General features: G+C 47.6%; 2 protein-coding genes across 3 annotated transcripts; both read right to left on the bottom strand.

Moving 5' to 3' along the window:
• Positions 1–10544: 10544 nt before the first annotated feature.
• On the bottom strand, positions 10545–12923 carry LOC123146287 (uncharacterized). Of its 2 annotated transcripts, none has more exons than XM_044565912.1 (3): positions 12530–12923; positions 11349–11876; positions 10545–11072 (listed from the first exon to the last, which is right to left on the bottom strand). In XM_044565912.1, exons 2-3 carry the CDS (start codon positions 11862–11864, stop codon positions 10920–10922), a joined length of 669 nt encoding a protein of 222 aa, XP_044421847.1. In that variant the 5' UTR covers positions 11865–11876; positions 12530–12923; the 3' UTR covers positions 10545–10919. The 2 variants fall into 2 exon arrangements, with proteins under 2 accessions (XP_044421847.1, XP_044421848.1); XM_044565913.1 differs by having other exon boundaries at positions 12682–12922.
• A 5277-nt stretch (positions 12924–18200) lies between these two features.
• LOC123146285 (methionine adenosyltransferase 2 subunit beta-like) lies at positions 18201–24013 on the bottom strand. The gene is given in 10 exon segments (XM_044565909.1): positions 18201–18615; positions 19804–19905; positions 20040–20072; positions 20216–20377; positions 21028–21171; positions 21414–21544; positions 21760–21883; positions 22006–22193; positions 22550–22709; positions 23647–24013. Coding segments are annotated over 10 exon segments (1308 nt in total). The 5' UTR covers positions 23872–24013; the 3' UTR covers positions 18201–18576.
• Positions 24014–24016: the final 3 nt, after the last annotated feature.

Raw genomic sequence — 24016 nt, 5'->3', positions numbered from 1 at the left:
GTGATCCAAATCATCGATGACCGAGTGCCGAACGGACGGCACCTCCGCGTTCAACACACGTACGGTGCAGCGACGTCTCCTCCTTCTTGATCCAGCAAGGGGGAAGGAGAGGTTGATGGAGATCCAGCAGCACGACGGCGTGGTGGTGGATGCAGCGGGATGTCGGCAGGGCTTCGCCGAGCTTCTACGAGAGAGAGAGGTGTAGCAGGGGAGGAGGGAGGCGCCCAAGGCTGTGATGTTGCTGCCCTCCCTCCCCCCCCTTTATATAGGCCCCCTGGGAGGGGGGCACCCGCCAGGATCCCATCTGGATGGGGGGCGGCGGCCGGGGGGGATACTTGCCCCCCAAGGCAAGTGGGGCGCCCCCCACCCTAGGGTTTCCAAACCTAGGCGCAGGGGGGAGGCCCATGGGGGGGCGCCCAGCCCACTAGGGGCTGGTTCCCTTCCTACTTCAGCCCACGGGGCCCTCCGGGATAGGTGGCCCCACCCGGTGGACCCCCGGGACCCTTCCGGTGGTCCCGGTACAATACCGGTAACCCCCGAAACTTTCCCGGTGACCGAAACTTGACTTCCTATATATAATTCTTCACCTCCGGACCATTCCAGAACTCCTCGTGACGTCCGGGATCTCATCCGGGACTCCGAACAACTTTCGGATTTCCGCATACACATATCTCTACAACCCTAGCGTCACTGAACCTTAAGTGTGTAGACCCTACGGGTTCGGGAGACATGCAGACATGACCGAGACGCCTCTCCGGTCAATAACCAACAGCGGGATCTGGATACCCATGTTGGCTCCCACATGTTCCACGACGATCTCATCGGATGAACCACGATGTCGAGGATTCAATCAATCCCGTATGCAATTCCCTTTGTCAATCGGTATGTTACTTGCCCGAGATTCGATCGTCGGTATCCCAATACCTTGTTCAATCTCGTTACCGGCAAGTCTCTTTACTCGTACCGCAATGCATGACCCGTGACTAACGCCTTAGTCACATTGAGCTCATTATGATGATGCATTACCGAGTGGGCCCAGAGATACCTCTCCGTCACACGGAGTGACAAATCCCAGTCTCGATCCGTGCCAACCCAACAGACACTTTCAGAGATACCCGTAGTGCACCTTTATAGTCACCCAGTTACGTTGTGACGTTTGGCACACCCAAAGCACTCCTACGGTATCCGGGAGTTGCACGATCTCATGGTCTAAGGAAAAGATACTTGACATTGGAAAAGCTCTAGCAAACGAAACTACACGATCTTTTATGCTATGCTTAGGATTGGGTCTTGTCCATCACATCATTCTCCTAATGATGTGATCCCGTTATCAATGACATCCAATGTCCATAGTCAGGAAACCATGACTATCTGTTGATCAACGAGCTAGTCAACTAGAGGCTTACTAGGGACACGTTGTGGTCTATGTATTCACACATGTATTACGATTTCCGGACAATACAATTATAGCATGAACAATAGACAATTACCATGAACAAAGAGATATAATAATAACCATTTATTATAGCCTCTAGGGCATATTTCCAACAGTCTCCCACTTGCACTAGAGTCAATAATCTAGTTACATTGTGATGAATCGAACACCCATTGCGTCCTGGTGTTGATCATGTTTTGCCCTAGGGAGGGGTTTAGTCAACGGATCTGCTACATTCAGGTCCGTATGTACTTTACAAATATCTATGTCTCCATTTTGAACACTTTCACGAATGGAGTTGAAGCGACGCTTGATATGCCTGGTCTTCCTGTGAAATCTGGGCTCCTTCGCAAGGGCAATAGCTCCAGTGTTGTCACAGAAGAGAGTCATCGGGCCCGACGCATTGGGAATCACCCCTAGGTCGGTAATGAACTCCTTCATCCAGACTGCTTCCTGTGCTGCCCCCGAGGCTGCCATGTACTCCGCTTCACATGTAGATCCCGCCACGACGCTTTGCTTGCAACTGCACCAGCTTACTGCTCCTCCATTCAAAATATACACGTATCCGGTTTGTGACTTCGAGTCATCCAGATCTTTGTCGAAGCTAGCGTCGACGTAACCCTTTACGACGAGCTCTTCGTCACCTCCATAAACGAGAAACATGTCCTTAGTCCTCTTCAGGTACTTCAGGATATTCTTGACCGCTGTCCAGTGTTTCATGCCAGGATTACTTTGGTACCTTCCTACCAAACTTACGGCAAGGTTTACATCAGGTCTGGTACATAGCATGGCATACATAATAGACCCTATGGCCGAGGCATAGGGGATGACACTCATCTTTTCTCTATCTTCTGCCGTGGTCGGGCATTGAGCCGTGCTCAACTGCACACCTTGCAATACAGGCAAGAACCCCTTCTTGGACTGATCCATATTGAACTTCTTCAATATCTTGTCAAGGTATGTACTCTGTGAAAGACCAATGAGGCGTCTCGATCTATCTCTATAGATCTTGATGCCTAATATATAAGCAGCTTCTCCAAGGTCCTTCATTGAAAAACACTTATTCAAATAGGCCTTCATACTTTCCAAGAATTCTATATCATTTCCCATCAATAGTATGTCATCCACATATAATATGAGAAATGCTACAGAGCTCCCACTCACTTTCTTGTAAACACAGGCTTCTCCATAAGTCTGTGTAAACCCAAACGCTTTGATCATCTCATCAAAGCGAATGTTCCAACTCCGAGATGCTTGCACCAGCCCATAGATTGAGCGCTGGAGCTTGCATACTTTGTTAGCATTCTTAGGATCGACAAAACCTTCCGGCTGCATCATATACAACTCTTCCTTAAGGAAGCCGTTAAATAATGCCGTTTTGACGTCCATCTGCCATATCTCATAATCATAGTATGCGGCAATTGCTAACATGATTCGGACGGACTTCAGCTTCGCTACGGGTGAGAAAGTCTCATCGTAGTCAACCCCTTGAACTTGTCGATAACCCTTAGCGACGAGTCGAGCCTTATAGATGGTCACATTACCATCCGCGTCCGTCTTCTTCTTAAAGATCCATTTGTTTTCTATGGCTCGCCGATCATCGGGCAAGTCAGTCAAAGTCCATACTTCGTTTTCATACATGGATCCTATCTCGGATTTCATGGCTTCTAGCCATTTGTCGGAATCCGGGCCCGCCATCGCTTCTTCATAGTTCGAAGGTTCACCGTTGTCTAACAACATGATTTCCAGGACAGGGTTGCCGTACCACTCTGGTGCGGAACGTGTCCTTGTGGACCTACGAAGTTCAGTAACTTGATCCGAAGCTTCATGATCATCATCATTAACTTCCTCCCCAGCCGGTGTAGGCACCACAGGAACATTTTCTCGCGCTGCGCTACTTTCCGGTTCAGAAGGGGTGACTATCACCTCATCAAGTTCCACTTTCCTCCCACTCAATTCTTTCGAGAGAAACTCCTTCTCCAGAAAGGACCCGTTCTTGGCAACGAAGATCTTGCCTTCGGATCTGAGGTAGAAGCTATACCCGTCCGGAAGCGCGGTACGCAAGCAATCCGGCGGGCGCTTTTGTAGACCCGAAGCCCCACTTGCCCGGGAGGGACCCCGTCAGGGCTCGCGGCGGGTATGGCACTACTAGAAAACAAGGCTTTGGTCACAGCGCAATATACACATTAGTCCCGGTTGCATTATGAACCGAGACTAATGTGAGCATTAGTCCCGGTTCGAGCCGCTAAAGGCATTAGTCCTGGTTCAAATGGGCCCTTTAGTCCCGGTTTGAGAAACGAACTGGAACTAAAGGGTGCGATGCCCTTTAGTCCCGGTTCGTGTCTCAAACCGGGACTAAAGATTAGACCTTTAGACCCGGTTTGAGATACGAACCGGGATTAAAGGATGCGATGCCCTTTAGTCCCGGTTCCTGTCTCAAACCAGGACTAAAGGGGTTCGTGTCTCAAACTCTACCCCCCCGTATCGTCATTTCAGTTTTGAAAAAACAAAAGAAAATGGTAAAAACTTCAAAAAATAAAATCCTTCGAGATTTAGTTATATTACTTCATCTACTAGTTAGGAAAATTTAAAAACTTAAATTTGGACATGTTTTGCAAAAAGTGTAGGGAAAAAGTAAAACGGCTATAACTTTTGCATACGATGTCGGAAAAAATGTATAGTATATCAAAATGTTCAGCATGAAAATCCGCATCCGATTTTGACAGTCATAGGCCTGTTTGCAAATTTTTAGAATCCTCAAATTCTTAAAGGAAAAAAAGATATGCTCAGATTTCATTTTTTTATTTTGGTTAAATCTGGTCAAACTGTGGTCAAACTACTTATTCAAGAAGTATTAGTGTTACTAAATAATTATTCAAGAATATTAGTGTTACTAAATAATTATTTCAGTTTTTTTGAAGTTTGGTCAAATCTGGTCAAATTATGGTCAAACTACTTATTCAAGAAGTATTAGTGTTACTAAATAATTATTCAAGAATATTAGTGTTACTAAATAATTATTTCAGTTTTTTTGAATTTTGGTCAAATCTGGTCAAACTATGGTCAATCTGTGGTCAAACAATGGTCAAACTACTTATTTGAGAAATATTAGTGTTACTAAATAATTACTGTTTTTTAGAATAATAGTTTCAAACTCAAACAGTGAAACGTGTGACTTCATGCTCAAGGTAAACTCTTGAGGGTTAATAGGATTGACATCTTACTATTGTCAGGAAAACAACAAGTGCAACTTGGAAACGAGGGGGAATAGAATCCGGAAGTTAAGCGTGCTCAGGCTGGAGTAGTGAGAGGATGGGGGACCGGCCGGGAAGTTAGATGATTTGGAATGATGAGGGGTGATTAGAGATTACAGGTTAAATTGAGCAGTGATGAGGGGTGATTAGAGATTAGAGGTTAAATTGGGCAGTGATGAGGGGTGATTAGAGATTAGAGGTTAAATTGAGCAGTGATGAGGGGTGAAGGCCCTATGGAACCGGGACTAATGGGCCTTTTTCTACTAGTGTGGGCTGCCCTAGGTCGACCTGATTGCCCCTAGGGCCTCGTAGATCGCCGCCCTGCAAACGAAGAACGAGCAAAGAACGAGAAGAAGAAGAACTAGGGTTAAGGAGAAAAGATAAAAGATAAAAAGTGGTAGATGAATTTGATCGATTGTGTGTTGTTCAATCGGCCGTCGCCCCTTAGGTACATAAGAGGCGGATGGATGATACGTCCATTTTGCATCATGCTTTTATATCGATATTTATTGCATTATGGGTTGTTACTACACATAATGTCACAATACTTATGCCTTTTCTCTCTTATTTTACAAGGTTTACATGAAGAGGGAGAATGCCGGCAGCTGGAATTCTGGGCTAGAAAAGGAGCAAATATTATAGACCTATTATGCACAACTCCAAAAGTCCTGAAACTCCACGAAAGTCTGTTTTGAAATATATTAAAAATATTAGGCGAAGAAAGCACCAGAGGGGGGCCACCCACCGTCCACGAGGGTGGAGGGCGCGCCCCCTGCCTCATGGGCCACCTGGAAGCCCCCCGATGCCCATCTTTTGGTATAAGGTGTCTTTTGCCCTAGAAAAAATCATAAGAAAGCTTTCGGGACGAAGCGCCGCCGCCACGAGGCGGAACCAATCTAGGGCTCCGAGGGAGCTGTTCTGCCGCCCTCCGGGAGGGGGAAATCATCACCATCGATCCTCTCATCGGGAGGGGGTCAATCTCCATCAACATCTTCACCAGCACCATCTCCTCTCAAACCCTAGTGAAAGGATCGATATAGTTGACTAGAGGGGGGGTGAATAGGCAACTAACAATTTTTAGCTTTTCTTTACCAATTTAAACTTTGCATCAAAGTAGGTTGTCTAGATATGCAACTAGATGAGCAACCTATATGATGCAACAATAACAAACACACAAGAAAGCAAGGGATATAACTCAAATAAGCTTGCACAAGTAAAGGCACGAGATAACCAAGAGTGGAGCCGGTGAAGACGAGGATGTGTTACCGAAGTTCCTTCCTTTTGAGGGGAAGTACGTCTCCGTTGGAGCGGTGTGGAGGCACAATGCTCCCCAAGAAGCCACTAGGGCCACCGTATTCTCCTCACGCCCTCACACAATGCGAGATGTCGTGATTCCACTATTGGTGCCCTTGGAGGCGGCGACCGGACCTTTACAAACAAGGTTGGGGCAATCTCCACAACTTAATTGGAGACTCCCAATGACACCACGAAGCTTCACCACAATGGAATATGGCTCCGCAGTGACCTCAACCGTCTAGGGTGCTCAAACACCCAAGAGTAACAAGATCCACAAGGGATTAGTGGGGGAATCAAATTTATCTTGGTGGAAGTGTAGATCGGGGCCTTCTCAACCAATCCCTAGAAAATCAACAAGTTTGATTGGCTATGGAGAGAGATCGGGCAAAAATGGAGCTTGGAGCAACAATGGACCTTGGGGATAGAAGAGGTAGTCAACTCGGAGAAGAAGACACCCCTTTTATAGTGGAGGGACAAATCCAACCGTTATCCACCAACTCAGCCCGCGTGGCACGGTACTACCGCGCCGGGGACACGGTACTACCCCAAGGGCACACGGTACTACCCAGGGCCCCGCGGTACTACTGCTCGTACAGCAGAAACCAGAACCGCTCCAGATGAACTGAAGCAGAGGGCGGTAGAACCGCTGGCGCGGTACTACCGCTCCCCCTTGCGGTACAACCGCAAGGCAGGGATGGTCCAGATTATGGGAAGGCTCAGATATAAAAAAATTACATCCGTGGCAACTTCCGCTGAGTTGGGATCTATGCAAAAATCCGGCATGGTAGTACCGTAAGCCAGGAGCGGTACTACCACGCAGGGTGCGGATGTAAAAAATTACATCCGCCCCTACTGCCGCGCATGCTGCTGAGCCTGGCCAGAGCGCACGGTACTACCGCGCCCCTGGCACGGTACTACCACGTAGGGCGCGGATGTAAAAAATTACATCCGCCCCTACTACTGCAATAGCAGCAGCGCCTGGCCTGAGGCCACGGTACTACCGCTTCAAGGAAGTGGTACTACCGTGGGCACTTGCGGTACTACCCCGCCCGGGGCCGGTACTACCGCGCCCGAGGCCGGTACTACCGCAAGGGCCTGTGGTACTACCGCTCCTAGGAGCAGTACTACCGCATGCCCCAGTTCAGCAAACACGACATTTTGCATAGACAAGAAAAGACGGAGGATTCTCCAAAGAGCCAAAGGAAAGGCGGTGCAAATGAGGAAGACGTGTACGTGATGATTCCACCCAAAACTTTCCAAAGTGGACCTCCTCTTAATAGTACGGCTTTCCTACGACTCAAATCCACCGAAAAGAAACGTAGAAAACACCGCCTTCAATAGTCTTCGAGGGGCACCAAACCGTCTTGTGCCTAGTGATGAAATGTCTCAAATACTCAATGCACACGATTAGTCCATAAAAGCATTGTCATCAATCACCAAAACAACTAAGGGATAAATATGCCCTCACGCCTAGTTCATCTCTTGTATCCGATCTTTGTCTCAAAACCTCAGATTGGTACCTGTGGGTTGATAGTAGTGTTGATTACTCCTTGTAGTTGATGCTAGTTGGTTTATTCTGTGGAAGATTATATGTTCAGATCCTTTATGCATATTAATCCCTCTCTGATTATGAACATGAATATGATTTGTGAGTAGTTACGTTTGTTCCTGAGGACATGGGAGAAGTCTTGTTATAAGTAGTCATGTGAATTTGGTATTCGTTCGATATTTTGATGAGATGTATGTTGTCTTTCCTCTAGTGGTGTTATGTGAACGTCGACTACATGACACTTCACCATTGTTTGGGCCTAGGGGAAGGCATTGGGAAGTAATAAGTAGATGATGGGTTGCTAGAGTGACAGAAGCTTAAACCCTAGTTTATGCGTTGCTTCGTAAAGGGCTGATTTGGATCCATATGTTTCATATTATGGTTAGGTTTATCTTAATTCTTCTTTCGTAGTTGCGGATGCTTGCGAGAGGGGTTAATCATAAGTGGGATGCTTGTCCAAGGAAGGACAGTACCCAAGCACCGGTCCATCCACATATCAAATTATCAAAGTAACGAACGCGAATCATATGAGCATGCTGAAAACTAGCTTGACGATAATTTCCATGTGTCCTCGGGAGTGCTTTCCTTTATATAAGAGTTTGTCCAGCCTTGCCCTCTGCTACAAAAAGGGTTGGGCCACCTTGCTGCACCTTGTTTACTTTTGTTACTTGTTACCTGTTACGAATTACCTTATCACAAAACTATCTGTTACCGATAGTTTCAGTGCTTGCAGAGAATACCTTACTGAAAACTGCTTATCATTTTCTTCTGCTCCTTGTTGGGTTCGACACTCTTACTTATCGAAAGGACTACGATAGATCCCCTATACTTATGGGTCATCAATGGACTTCCCGTACAAGAAAAGAACTTCAAATCACGTCCAAATCTTTCCAAAATTAACCGAACTCGGATTTAGATAAGTCTGGAACATCAGTTTGGTTTTTAGGTCCCACAGACCACAAACGACCTTAGATGAAGATGGGCCCAAAACCAATTTTGACCGTTTCGACGAGATGAACAACTCTCTTGTTGAACGTTTTTTGATTCGTGGCCATCTTCAGGGCTGAATCGCTCGCGCAAAATAGGATGTTACTCGCGCTACCCATTAGACACCGTGTCTGATGGGGCGCGCCACTTTTGCCCCGTGACAGGGCCGCACTCAGGTGGCTGTAACTTTTACATACGATCCTGAATTGATACGATTTTTATATCAAAATCGACCGTTTCGACGAGACGAAAACAATTCATGTAGAATGTTTTTTCATTTGAGGCCTCCCTTGAGCGGTAATTGGCCGAACAGTGCTCTGGATACAAAATCTCAGTATTTCGAACACAACTTCGGCCTTCGAGATGAGATCGGATGGCGATGGCCCAAACTTCAAAGATGTTCATATCGACAATACAAAACATTTTTATGTAGATCACTTCTCTATTTGAGGCCATATTAATTAAGTTCTTGACCGTGCCAAAATCTGGTGTCAACAGACCGCAGCAACTCCGGCTCTGGCGGCGACGAGAGCGATGTCGATGAGGTTGCTCTCCGTTGAGTCGCTCGCATCTAGATCAGGGCGGCAGCAGCTTGCATAGCGACACGCGGTTCCCCTTTGTCTGCCGTCGCAGTGCGGGCGACGTTGCAGGGCCCTCCCATCCGGTCACGCGGCACCGATGGCTTTGTGAGTTACTAGCTTGATTGGCTTTGTGAGTTTCTTCCGAATCGTTCTTGTTTCAAAAACTCGGTATTATTTTCTGTGAATTACATATGCATGTGTCATGTTGGATCGTTTAATTTTACTGATGTACTATATGATTTTACAAGTTAATGAAAATGAAGTCTGAAAACCCTGATACTTGTCATGGTGTCATGATATGACCTGATAATGCCGTGGTGAAATTTTGAGATGGTTTGGAAATGTTTGCCATGCACTCACTTTAGACACTAAACCATCTCAGACGAGGGATCGTGGTTTGGAGAGGGGGTTTGTCAAGTTTGATATTTGGAACATTTCGCCGCATCAACTTGAATTTTTCTACGCTCTTCATACACAATATAATCCTTCAGATGAGTCGTGTCGAGTTTGATATTTGGAGAGAGGGCTTATACTCAGCTCATTTCTTTTTTGAGTCGAGCCAAAAGACAAGTTGGTCTCAATTGGCTCACGAGCCTTGAGCTTTTCTTGCAGCCCTACGCGCGCCTCATAACCCCTGTCACAGCGATAAAAAGTATGTTTTTTTTCCTTCTGTTCAGTTAATATAAACTGCGGCATCCGGAGCATGTTCTTTGCATCTTCATGGATAGCACAAGTAATCTGACAAATAGACAACTTCAGACAAACAATTTATGGCATTTGGCAGTGTATGGTAGGACTTTCCATTGAGTTTCAGTTTGACTTGACCTGACAGAATTTGAAACAAGGTAGGTGTACACTGCATTTGAAACAGAGTGTAAGAAAAATCTGGGAAGATGGAGGTGGGACAAGCAAGCATGGATGGAGACCAACTTGGCTGGTGATGATTCCAAAGCATATCATTCTATTCTACTCCCTCCGTTCGGAATTACTTGTCTCGGAAATGGATGTATCTAGAACTAAAATACGTCTATACATCCATGTCTGCGACAAGTAATTCCGAACGGAGGGAGTAGTAGCAGTCAGAAAACCTGACACAATATTACTCCTAGCAACAGCAGAAAGTGAGAGGAGGTGAAGAAATTTCCTTGTGAAGAGCACCTGATAAGAAGCAGAGGCAGAATCCTCCTTGGCCCTGGGGACCTACCTACCCATTGCAGATTCAGGTGCAGCAACAGCAGTGAAAAAGCTCTGGTGTTCCTCTTGCCAGGCAGAACCTCCTTCTCCTGTGTTGCAAGGTTTGGGAACATGGCACTTGTGACTGACATTGTGTCCATTCCTGGCAACACAAGGCAGACATGATTCCCTCCTGCTCCAAGCAACAACCCGCCTTCAGGACCAACATAAAACATCTCAAGCTAGCAGCACAACTGCCAGACAGGACGGAACCGAGGGCACCGACATAATATCCGATATCAAGCAAGTTTCAAGCAATACAAGAGATGGTACCAGACATCGTTGGATCATCTTGCCAACATGCTAAGCTTGAAGGTCATACAAAGATTGATATTACACCAAGCGTACCATCAACGGATCGGATCATATTGTATCTGACAGTTGTTACACTAAGGAACTGCTGCTTTGCAGCTGGCTACAACTAGAGCGCGGCGGCACCAAACAAATCGATGCTTTATGACTAGCCAATGGATGATTACTATCACACCATCACATCTACGAGTGGGATGCCCTGGGCAGAACAAGAATCTGCTTGCACTGGTGATCGCAGTCTCCGAGGGAGGTGCTTGTACGTCGACAACTCATCAGTCGTCTCCCAGCTTGACCTTGTAATGCTGAGCGAGTTTAGTAATGTCCCCGTCAGTCATGAGTTTCTCGAGCATGTCGTACTTGCTATTGCTTGCTTCCAGGGTTTCCTGCTGCTGCGCCGCCAGCTCCTTCTCCTCTTCCAACTGATTCTGAAACAAAAAGGAGAACAAAGTTTAATGAAATTATGGCTCGTATGCAAAACAAACGAGGTTTAAAGCAACTGTATCACATTTTAAAGAACAGCATCATCATCAAAATTCTCAAAATATTTCTCAAAATATGTCTGACACTTCCTGTTCCCTGAGCAAGTGTTTTTCTCATTTTAGACAAGTAAAGGAAGGCAGAAAGATTTGCAGCTTTTCTTAGTAGTGGGCATACAAGTACATAATAAGAAGAGTAAAGAAGTAAAGAAACAACCACTTCACCTTGATAAGTGCCATATTTTCTGCTTCTTGCCTCCTGGCGAGGCCCTTGAGCTTATTCATCCCATCATACCCTGGATCTCCTTGCTTGACCCAGCTGAACTCAATCTTCAAGCCAGGCTTCCTAGGGCGATCCGGAAACATGTCGGGCTTTGCAAAGACGGCCCTCACAGGCCTGGGCATCCCGCCGAGCATGAAAGGGAAGTTGTTCATCAGGTCCACAGCAGCCTGGGCCTGCGACACGTTGTCCACCTCGACCAACGCAGCGGCGGGGATCTCGTACTGGATCGTGTAGTTCTGAATGAACTCGGTGCTGACGACGTTGGCGCACTGGGCGAGAGACGCCTTGATGACCTGGGCGGTGATCAGGGGGGAGAGGTGATCGATGTATATCGTCCTCCTGACCCTCGCCTCGAAATCGGCGTACTCCTTCTCAGCCTGTTCGTCGTCCTTGTGAGCCAGTTGTTCGTCCTTGATATCCTGTCGGTCCTCGCGAGCCTGTTCGTCGGATGTCGCCATATATAGGAGCTCCTGCAGGAAATAACAACGCCTAGCAACAGTCACTCGTGATGGCTGAGAGAGATTTCCTCCGAACAATTAAGAATAAGCAGCACCGTGCAAGACGCATCTACAGGTTTTACATTTATAAACAAACAGAGCTGGCAAGCATCAAAGGCATTTATAAAAAGAGCTGGCAAACATCAAAGATGTATAAACAGAGCTGGCAAACATGAAAAACAACATCGTACGGGCATCATCTGAATAAGAACAAGCATTGTGTAGCGAAGGCGTCCACAGGTTTTAGACTCATAAAACTATCAAACATAAAAGACAACTATCAGCAGTGGAGGGTTGTTCATCTATCTATCTATCTATCTATCTCCTGGGTGTGTGGGTAGGGATATGGCTCCCACCCAGAATTTCAAGGCCTCATCCAGAAACAGAAACAGGGGCCGGCATGCGGGTTCAGTTTAGGATTTCCCTTTTGATGAAAGGGCAGTTGCCCCAATCTCCATTAATAGGAACCTAGAATTGTACCACCACCTCAAACAGAGCAAGCAGCCACCAGGCCAGCCGCAACTACTCAAGCAGCATCGGCAGGGAAAGTTAACAAAGCCATGCAAAAGTTCAAGAACATGGCTCGGCACATCGCTCAGACCAAGCAGGCAAAAATAAAATCTTGCCTTCGCAATCTAGAGTAGCTAGCAAGCCGTTCCCAGGTCGCCACAGCGGCTGCTGTAAGGGCGGATCTAGACGGCGCGCGCCCGGAAGCCGTGAGGTTCAGCGGGATTTGTGTTGAGCCTGACCGCCGGATGAAGATGGAGAAACCTGGTACCTCGAACCCAATGGGCGTGGGCGGACGGGGTGGAGACGGCGGCAGCGCGGCGCCCAGGCGAGGAAGAACAGGGCCGGCGGCGGCGCCGACGCCCGTGGGAAGCGGGGCCGGGGCGGGGAGAGGGAGCGAGGGGCGTCCGGCGGGGCGGCGGGGCGGCGGCGGCGGCTGTAGGGACTGGGCACGGGAGATTGCGGCGGTTCTAGCCTTTTCCGGTAAAGGTCGGGACTTTTTGGGCAATTTCCAACCCGCCGACCTTGTTTCTGTTTAGGTAGGCTCGCCTGAATCGAAAGTCCGGCTTCTTTTTAGACACAAAGTCCGGTTTAGGTGTGCCCAAAATTTTTTTTTAGAGAACGTCGGCCTTTATTAATCAAGCACACAGATTACACAGAGTCTCCCGGATGCAATCCAGAGCAAAATGAAAAACACAAGGACTCACAGAGTTCAGACTAGATCTAGCTAGAACATGAACTAAAATATTACTCCCTCCGTCCCAAATTACTCGTCGCTGAAATGGATGTATCTAAAACTAAAATACATCTAGATACATCCATACGTGCGACAAGTAATTCGGAACGGAGGGAGTACAATGCCGACGGACATGCATAAAGGAGACCGAAGACAAAGCTCGACAGGCCATCTTGATATCAGCGATGATCGAACCCACCATGGACCTGTCCCGGATCGGAGAGTGAATCCTTTGAACCACCGAGAGGCAATCAGACTGAAAGATCACTCGATCATAATTCATCTCGCCCGCGAGCAGCACCGCCCGATGGAGCGCCAAGGCCTCAACCAACTCTGGGGACGAGACACCGGGCAAGGGATCGGAGGCAGCCGCCACACACTGGCCAGAATGATCCTGAACCACCACCCCCGCCGCAGAAGAAGCACTGTCGGCGGAAACCGCAGCATCCGACGATACCAACAGCGTACCATGCGGTGGCGGGGTCCAACGAAAACCAGTCCTCGAAGATGCCCGTCCAGGGCCAGTAGCAGGTTTGAAGAGGTGCTGGAAAATCATATCCACATAAGCTCTCGACCTCGCAGCCGTCCGCTTTGGATGAGGGGGATCCGGATCATTGCGAGCAGCATTACGGGCTTCCCAGATGTGCCATAATGTGACCATGATGACGGAGATCTCCCTGTCAGAACACCAGCCAATCAGCTCGAAAAACCACTGCTTAGGAGAAGTGAATGAGGAGCAACACAGTTTGAGACCAAAAACCTCCTTGATCTCCTCCCGGACTAATCTTGCATGGCCACAAAAGAGCATCGCGTGCTCGATACCTTCAGCCCGGCCACAGAACACACAATCCGTCCTCGTTGGGACATGGCGCACTGCAGTTGTTCTCCCGTTGGCAAGCAATTGTGAACAAATCTCCACAGCAAGATTTTCATTTTGTTCGGGACCTTGAAGTTCCATATCTTCTTCCACAGCTTATCCTCCAAAGGCCAACCCGAGTGCTGACCCTCACCATTTCCACTTCGCGCCAGCAAAAACCTGTTCGTCCTGACCATATTGTATGCTGAGCGAACGGAATATTGACCATATTTTGTGAACGGCAAGCGCACAAAGTCCGGACCTCCTTCCAGACTCACATTAATATTGAGAATGTCCTAAGCCACATCATCAGGGAAGAAAGCACGCACAGATTCCTCGTTCCAGCCTCCGCTCTCCTCATCAAGCAAACAATGGACTGTAGCCGAGCTTGGGATGGGTGATAGAGTTCGAAGCATAGCCGGAGGAGTGGAAGGGATCCAGTGATCTTTGACAATGAGAGTACTCCTGCCATCCCCAATCCCCCATTGCACACCCTTCTTGAGCAGGTCCCGCCCATGCAGAATAGCACGCCAAGTGGCCGAGGCAGAACTAGGAGCATAAGCATTCCAAAAGTCACCAAACGGAAAATACCTTCCCTTTAGAACCCGAGCACACAAAGATCCAGGGTCAGTCAGAAGCCTCCAACCTTGTTTGCCCAACATAGCTTGGTTGAAGAGCGCCATATCCCTGAAGCCCATGCCCCCGAGGGATTTCGGTGTAGAAAGCCATTCCCAAGAGCACCAATGCATTTTCTTTTTGCCATCCTCGCGACCCCACCATTGATCAGACACGATTTGCCTGAACTTCTCGCAGATAGCCACAGGCAGATGGAAACAGCTTGAGATGAAGGTGGGGATAGCTTGAGTCTTTGATTTCAGTAAAGTTTCAGTGCCAGCCCTAGACATAGTCCGATCAGACCAACCAAATATGTTCTGCCACGCCTTATCAACAAGAAACTTGAAAGTACTAGTAGGAGAGTTACCAACCTCCGTCGACATAGCCAGATATGAGTCCTTAAAGGATTCGTTGCTAATGCCCAACTGAGCCTTAACCCTGTCCTTGACACTTGTGGGGCAGTGTCTGCCAAAGAAGAGCGCCGACTTGTCTTTGTTAATAGCTTGGCCTGATCCCGAACAATAGGAGTTGAGGGTAGATTCCAATGATGCCACACTCTGATAATCACTCTTCGCAAAGAAGATACTATCGTCCGCGAACAGGAGGTGTGAGATAGACAGGCCATGACAGCCGTTGCGAATCCCATGTAGCTCGCCACGAGCCTCTTTTTGAAATAGCAGACTAGACAAACCTTCAGAGCATAAGAGGAATAGATACGGGCTTATTGGATCCCCTTGACGAATCCCACAAGAAGGAACCACCGGTTCAGTTAACTCACCATTAACATGCACGGCATACCGGACATTAGTCACACACCTCATGACAGTCTCAATCCATGAGTTTGCAAAACCAAGCTTGGTCAGGCACTCATGCAGATAGCTCCACTCCACACGATCATAAGCCTTCATCATATCGATGTTTAGGGCAAAGAAGGGTTTCTTCACGCGTTGATTCCGGATGGTGTGAAGGCACTCATAAGCAATAAGGGTGTTATCCATGATCAATCTGCCAGGAACAAAGGCACTCTGACTCTCTGAAACCACCACAGGCAGAATAGATTTCAGACGGTTGGCTAGGACCTTGAAAGCAATCTTGTAGAGCACATTGCACAGACTGATAGGACGAAAGTTCTTCAACAGCTTCGGTTTGGTAGTCTTTGGAATCAAGACAATAACCGAATCACATAAACCTTCAGGAATTGGTCTTCCCTCCAAGAAACCACGAACCACATGACAAATGTCCTCGCCCAGGAACTCCCAGTTAATTGTGCAAGAAAGAAGCGGAAAAAGCTCCGTGGCTGAATGTTTAAGGCGCCCAACTCATCATATCTGTGAAACTAAATCTCATCATAGGGCTCATCATAGGGGAACTCCATCTTTATCAGCTCTCCTCGCTTACTTTTTAAAGTAAAAGCGGTCGAGATGCGAGCGAAAAACTGATAAATATTGGCTAGTAATTGTGAAGCCTCATTTCTTGATAGAAAGGGACACCGCGTCGTGAGGTATTTCAAAATTTGAACATCTTCTGAATTTAAAATATATACATTAATTAAAATAAGAAAAACATAATAAAACCTAGATCTAGTGGCCGTCGCCGTCCTCGTCGCTGAGGTCGATGAAGAACATAACTGTCTATGGAAACGACCATCATCAGATAAGCATCACCAGCTCGCAGCTCCCGGCCACCGCCACCACCACCACCACTCCTCCCGCTACTCGCAGATGGCGGCGCCCAACCACCATCACCGGGATTTGCGTGCTGCGCCGCCGCACTTGGACCGGAATCGCTGGATAGCGTGGAGAGCTGGAGCTCGCCAGAGAAGCGGATGAAGAGGAGCCGCTCGAGACGGCCGCGACAGAGATAAGTTGATGAAGGGAAGGGGTATTGGCTTGAGGCAGTTTCATATCGAGCCATTTTCCCCCTGACGTGGCAAAGCAACTGAGCAAGGTCCAACATTCGTGCGGTTAATCTAATGAAGACGTTGGCTCCAACCTGCTAGAAATCTGTCATCAGATTTCCTTTTTAGCTTCACATCATATTTACGTGCACAAACAAAACAAATATACCCTGGATTAATCGGAGCAAATTTCTGAAAATTATAAGAAGACAGTCAGCTCAGTCCAGTCCAGAGTTGAGACACCGCACTGCCTGACAATTTTAGGTAGTAGTATCTGGCTCGGATCTCGAGATGAGTTTGACCAGCAAAATCGCCTGCCCAGCTGCTCCGCTCCTCCACCCACCCACCCCAACTCACAGCATCAACCCGGAGACCGGCCGGAGCTTTGACCACCACTCCAGCTGCTAATCGCATGTGTCTGCGAGTCCACCACCGACCACCGTCACCTAATCACCTGTACGTCCTGCGGCTCCGGCTCCGGGGACATCGCTGACACGGCGACCCAACCCACGTACAGCCAGCCCAGCTGAATCACCCAAAAATTAAATATAAAATAAAATCGTACAGCCAGCTGCAGACATTTTATTTATTTATTTACTCTGCTTTGCTTCAGCCAGTCCATCTCTCGAAAAAGATTGCTCCCAAAATATTTACAAGAAAAAGGAGAGGAGGCGCCTTAATCAGCCCGTGATTAAGTAATTAACACCTGCTCCGCTCACGGGGTTGATTAAGCATTCACATGCGCCTCATGACTCTGCTTTATAGATCAGCAGATACCACTCTACTACTCCTAGATGGGAGCCCTCCAACAACCACAAGATATCACTGGCCAAAAAACAGCTTACTTAATTTCTTCAGATAAGGCAAAAAAGAAAAAGAAGAACAGCAACAACATCTCAGCATTTTAGATCCTACTCAACTACACGATTGTAAAGACACTGCTATTTAGTACTCCGTCCCTTCGATCCAAAATAAGTGTCGCGGTTCTGAACTAAGCTTAATCCAACCTTAGTTCAAAACCACGACACTTATTATGGATCGGAGGGAGTACGTACGTAAATGCTTAACCAACAAACTATCACGCCTTGGCCACATCAATCACTGCATATGTACACGAGGGCTGTAGCTAATCATGCAAGGAAGCAGGAATGGAGGGAGGGAGCCACACACACACACAGCCCACAGGTATTGATGAGCATACATACATACATCAATGGTGGTACTACGGCCTGTCTGTACCGTATTATCATCTTTCTAGGCTAGCCAGCTAAAAAAATAATGGGGGGAGGACAAAAAAAAAGGGTATAGTATATGTATCTGGTGGCCATGGTGCCTGCTGCAGAGATCCACCGGAGCTGATGCCGACGATCCTCGTGACCCTGCGTTGATCCTCGTCAGTTGTGCAGAGGGTTGGGCCCCTGAGGAACCGCTCTCCTCGAGACGGTGAACTTCCCGGCGCCGATGTCGTCGGCGGCGGCAACGTCGTCGCCGCCTGCTTCTTGAGTAGGGGAGATGGTCGGGGGGAGCTCATGCTGGCCTTTGATGAGCTCGCCGACCGCTTCTTCTTCCTCCCTCAGCGTTCTCAAGCCATGGCTCGAGCTCGGCAGGTGTGACATGGCGAGGAGCATGAGGAGGAGGATGCAGGGGAGCAAGGAGTGCTGCTGGGAGGATCTCCTCATGGCATGAGAGAGGGAGAGAGAGAGGAGCAGGGGAGGAGGAGGGTATTAATATGGATTTAGCTGGGGGAGAGAGGCCACTAATAAGAGGAGACACAGGTAACAAGAAATAGACACTGAGCGATCCTCCATCCTCCATCCTATATATGGCCTATAGTAGTAGTAGTACTCCACTGACTCTGACTACATGGTATGGTAATGTGTTCGGTTCACTAAAAGTTTGGCATGTGGGGCCCACCGATTCCCCCCAGCAAAGAAAATCCATGTTTCCTGAATTTCTTGGATATGGAGACCAGAGCCTGGGCATGGGACCTGCCTGCCATGGTTAGGAGAAAAGCATGCATGGGCATGGCTAATCCTACTGACCAGATATGGGATATCTCTCTTTAGTATCTTCCAAGTGTCTCGTCCATGGACTTGGTGATCTAGTAAGGGGAGCAGGTGCTAAGATTTCTGAGAATAAAAGCACTTTAGGCTACATGCATATATATAGAAAGTAAAGATATGTACATGAAACTCATGGTGCATAGAAAAATGGCTGGGCTGAGCAGGGGCCATTGACAACCTTGGCTGCTTGTGGCAGCAAGTCCTCCGTGCCGTCATGTTAGCCTGCTCAGCCAAGCAACCAAAGGAAACCAATGGCCCTGACAACAGGAACCCCATGCCCTTGGCCATAGGCACAAGTCATCTGTAGGGTGAATGGAGATGTCTCCCACCATTAGACTTTCAGAGCATGGCAGTAGCTCAAGGCTCAAGCTTGATTTCTTAATTAGCAGGAGCCCCATGCCTTAGGTTATAGACACAAGTTATCTGTTCATCCATCTATCTAATAGGGTGAAAGGAAATGTCCCCTACCATTGGACTCTCAGTGCATGCATGGTGGTAGCTCAAGCTTAATTAGCAGCAGCAGCAGATTCCCCAACAGCGTAGACCCCACACCTGGTGGGAATCCAGACACAAACAGGGTAGGTGCCCAGTAATCTAAATCTAAATAGTGCAAGGCTGGATCGAACAAGACACAAATGTCAATGTAAAGCACAGTCCCCCCTTCCCTCGATTAAACAAACAAATCATGCAAAGCGCAGTCTCCAAGTTTAGGAAGCATCCAGCAGCGTTAATGAAGAAGTAAAGGCGGTCATTTTCCTTGCACAAATCTTGCAGTCTACACGCGTCTTCCTTGCCAGCTTAGCACTTTTGGCAAGTCTGACAGATTCTAAGCTCCCAGCCAACCACCCTGGCTAAATTACCATCACAAATCTCACCGACAGTAGTGCTACTGCTTGATAGATTTTACTACTAGATCACAAATCTCACTGCCACTAGATCACAAATCTCACTGACAGTAGTACTACTGCTTGATAGATTTTGCGATGGACATGTTTACTAAATTGTTAATTGATGTGTGTCGGCGCCAGTGAGTGTTAACTGTGTGAGTGCCCTGGTTCATCAATGCTGCCCGCTCACTGCAAGCAGATCTGGCAGCGATTCAAAATCAAGCAACCAGACCACTGCGAGCAATGTTTGCCCTCCCACTTAATGCTGCTCTAGCTGGAGAATTGATGGAGTCGTACGAGCGATACACTGAGTTAGTACTGATATGCATGCATGCTTACCTGTGGAGAGGGCATCCAGTGGTGCTCGCTGCTCGGTGTTGACAGTGAATGAACGCCCATGAGCTGACTCACACAGATTGCCACAGGGGCAGGCAGGCTAATCTGGCATGATTAGCATAGTTGCAAAGCATAAGAATGCAGACATTCACTAACTGGCATGCTTTTTTTTTTTTTTTTGCTTCATATGAATGAGTGATACATATGGATCTAGCATCGCAGGAGCACATGAGTGTTACCTTGGAGGTGGGACCCCTGCCATCTGTGTTCCCCTGCAGTGTGGTCAAAAGCAACAGGGATTAGGGATAACACTCATGCTACAGCCTTCAGTAACAGGGCATTCCTTAAATTCATAGCTACTCTATATGACTTTCAATGCTTGATTAGCACTGGAGCAGCAGCAGTACTAGTTTACCTTTGTCCCCAGGCCACTCTGCAAGACAAGGGCATGAGTCAAATCATGTTGCTTCTGCCACAAGGCTACTGCCTCACGGTCTCCCCTCGTGGCCGCGTGAATCCCGCATCCAGTGTCTGCTTGGGTTTGATTGACAGACTTGCACACCAAGAACCTGCACTTCTGTTCAGTTTAATTTAGATGTATGCAAAACAGAGTGACTCACCGAGACTGCAAAAAAAAATTACCATTCACACAGAACAGGGTCAGTAAGATATCCTCCAGAGGAACAAAATTTCGGCCAACCTAACTTGGTCAGTAAGATATCCTACTTAAAATTATCAAACAGAGTATCATTCATCGGAGTGAAAAGATTCTTCATCGGTGATATATGGTAACGGTATATGTCGCAGACCAGAAGTACAGACTTCTGAAGAGCACACATGGATGCCATTTTTATTCAGAATGGTACAGACAGTAAAACCAAGGGCAAGTTGTTCGATGGTAGCAAAGTTACGTCTTTCACACATACAGATCCAACAAAATCTACCTCTGCTGCAATTTCGGCAAACTAGTACAGGTTCTTTGTCAGGTAAAAGAAAGGGGGTTCTTTGTGTCACACTTGGATATTTTGTGGAGGACTTGAACAAACAATTTATGAATATCATGTACTGGCTTCTTGAAACTTTTTTCAAATCCAAAAGTTCAGTACCTTCCTACAAATTAGTGAATTAGGAGAGGGGCTCTTTTGTGTAGAAAAATCGTCAAGTGTAGCTCTGACTCCATCCAGAAATTGTCACACTTCGATATTTTGTGGAGGAACTTGAACAAACAATTTATGAATATCATGTAGTGGCTTCTGCGTCAAGTGTGGCTCTGACTCCATCCAGGAATGTAATCGGCTGGATACCGAGTGTCTGAGTTAGCTTGGTGATATCCATGGATATGTCTGACGGTGAAGCTACACCCCGGTTAACCTGGATAATAATAAATGGATGGGGCCATTAGCCACTGATAAAGGGTCATATGACTACACAATACTTGACATGAACTCATTTCAGGCAGACAGGCTGGAAACCTAAGACATAAAGGAAGAGCAAAGAAGCTATCACAACTGCAAAATTTATTCAACCTGTAAAGTTCGTGACTGTTCTATAGTGCATTGTGAACTGCGACTATCACTGAAAACAGTTCACATGAGCAGAGGTAGAGTTCATACCGATGATGCAGGCACAGATTTGATCATCGACTTGCTATATCCACGAACTTCAGCAACAGACTCAGCCATCTGCAGTCTTGAAACCCTATCTGGTCCACCGACATTCAGAAGTAACTGAACTTTTTTGCCATCTGCAATATGTACTTTAGTGTCAGTGCAACTGATAAACGAATAATAAAGAATAAAACCACTTAAGATGCAGAGAACAATATTGAAGTTATTAAATGAAAAATGGAGTGCATTCTAGAAAGAGCAGATTTCATATAGTTAACCATTACGCCATGTACAAGGAGCATTCCTAATGACTGCACTCCATAAAATCACATTGAATTCACCTTTTTCATACCTGATAACCAACTTTTTGTCAAAGACAATATTACATCCACCATATCTTTTACATAAACTGGGCAGCGGTACTCATCATTAAAAAAATCAACTTGCTGGCCTTGTGAAAGGACAGCGTTCATCCACTGCAACCAAAGAGGCACGCAGTTTCTAATTAGATACTATATTCTGCAAGGGTTGTGCAGTCAAACAATTTTATTTTGTTTTAAATTTAGCAACAATGCTTTGGAGCGGTTGGTTATCTTACCTGGATAGGGAGCGATTTTTCAACAGGAGAGATTGTTTGTGGCCCGTAAATGATGCTGCTTCTCAAGATTGCATAGTTTGAGCATTTCTCAGTAATGAACTTCTCTGCAGCAACTTTTGATTTGCCATACATGTTCACCGGCAGTGTCTCATCCTCCTCTTTGTAGAAGGATTTCACCCCCTGATAAACTGTTGCACATGAGTTCTAGATTAGGTTTGGAGTTGGCACAGAAGATGGCATCTTAGTAAAAAATAACGTAAATATATAGTTACATACTACGTGCACCAGGCTTCCCTTTATACAGTTCTATAGTACTACGGATCAGGCAATCAGCAAGGTATAACTTTGGTAAGCTCTTCATTTGCCCTTGGCATTAAGCTCACCAAGATGATAAAGTAAACCTAAAGTAGGTCAAGTAGTAGTGCTAATTACCAACAAATATAAATGCAAGTGGACGCATGCTTGCTTGTAGATTCGGGCAAACGGCGGATGCCAAATATAACAGTACGAATGTATCACACATCAATTCACAAGAGTGCTCTACCTTGATCTGTGGAGAGATGGATCAAAAGAGTCTTGTCATTCCCAAAGCTCAGTGACCAATCGACAAGTGAAGAAGGCACATTAGTAGCCATGGCAGCAGCTGGGTCCGTTTCGCACGCCCGAGGAACCGAGATTGCAGCACAGTTCACAATCACATGTGGCTGAACAGGACAAGCATTAACACTCCCAGTTAGAGGACAGCAATGGGAGTTTACGAACTCGTGGATGAAAAGAGCAAGAGATGAGTAATACACAAGTGCGGATTCTGCCAGACTGGATAGTCCAAAGTGTTTCAACACTTTACAGTAAATAAATACACTGCATTCAAGTATGAAAGAAACAAGGAAAAATTATGCGAGCACAGAAATGATCTCCGGATATTACGCTCTGATGGTTGAGTACTAAACGGCGCGGGCATGTAAGAAGGAATCACTGTTGGCAGAGAAATCCACTGTGGAAGATTAACAGTGGCACCGTAGCTGGCACTGCAAGAAGCCATGTTCTTGGCATTCTGAATGCGCGGTTTACTCCCCTGAAAACCCAGGCGAAGTAGGGCAAATTTCAATCGTGCATCACAGTCAAACCGTTTCTCCCAGCTGCAGAATAGGCAACTACTCCTGTTTATATTAGGAACCTAAAGGCAACGTTTCTACAAGCTTAGCAAAGACAGAAGAATTCATGGCAACTGACTTTGGCATCCATGGTACAACGTTGTTTGTGTTGGTTGTTTGCAACCCTGCACCAGAGGTGCCGAGAAGTTGAGCCGTTGCTGGTCCGGGTCGAGATAACGCTGACAGTGCCAGACTGAATGTTAGTGCGCAGCTGAAGCGCGAAGAAGTGTGAATCAACAGCAGTGGATGCCAGCAGGCGCCGTCTCTAGCTACGGATTTGCTGAGGCGCCGTCTGGGCATGGACTGCACGCGCACTGACCGACGTGTTGAGAAACCAAGTGAGCAAGCACTCGCAGTGCCGGCCGGCTGCAGCTTGGCGGAAAAGGTGTTCGACGAAATGCCATTCATGGTCAGGCAGCACGCACGGCGGCAGCGCTGACCAGGACAGAATGGTGCGCTCGCGGAATGGGGAGGGGCCTGCGCGTACCTGGCCGAAGGACGCGGAGACGGCCTCGAGCCCGTCGCCGGAGCGGAGGTCGGCGCGGAAGGCGCGGACGCCAGGGAGCGCGTCGAGCAGCGCCCGCGGCCCGGTTCCGCGGTGGTGGGTGAAGGCCACGTCGACGCCGCCGCCGTCGGCGAGCGCGGCGAGGAGGTGCTGGCCGAGGTAGCCGCTCCCGCCCACCACCAGCACCCGCCCCCTCTCCCCCTCCATCTCCGATCTGCCAACCGCCGACGGCCAGCGAGGGAAGCGAAGTCAGCAGCTGGCGAGGAGCGGGGTGGGGTGGGGGTGGGCCCCGCCTGTCAGCCACCGCTCGTCCCGCTGGCCCGCGCAGAGCGCTGGACTCCGCGACCTGAAT

This window comes from Triticum aestivum, chromosome 6D, assembly GCF_018294505.1.
Source record: "Triticum aestivum cultivar Chinese Spring chromosome 6D, IWGSC CS RefSeq v2.1, whole genome shotgun sequence".
Lineage (NCBI taxonomy): Eukaryota > Viridiplantae > Streptophyta > Magnoliopsida > Poales > Poaceae > Triticum > Triticum aestivum.
This window is presented reverse-complemented; position numbering and strand designations above follow the sequence as displayed.

What these genes read in the sequence shown, in the direction of transcription:
- LOC123146287 (XM_044565912.1), bottom strand. Translation starts at nt 11,864, where the DNA reads ATGGCGACATCCGACGAACAGGCTCGCGAGGACCGACAGGATATCAAG. An exon ending in AAAATATGGCACTTATCAAG is followed by an intron (nt 11,073 to 11,348) that starts GTGAAGTGGTTG and finishes TTTTTGTTTCAG; the next exon opens with AATCAGTTGGAAGAGGAGAA.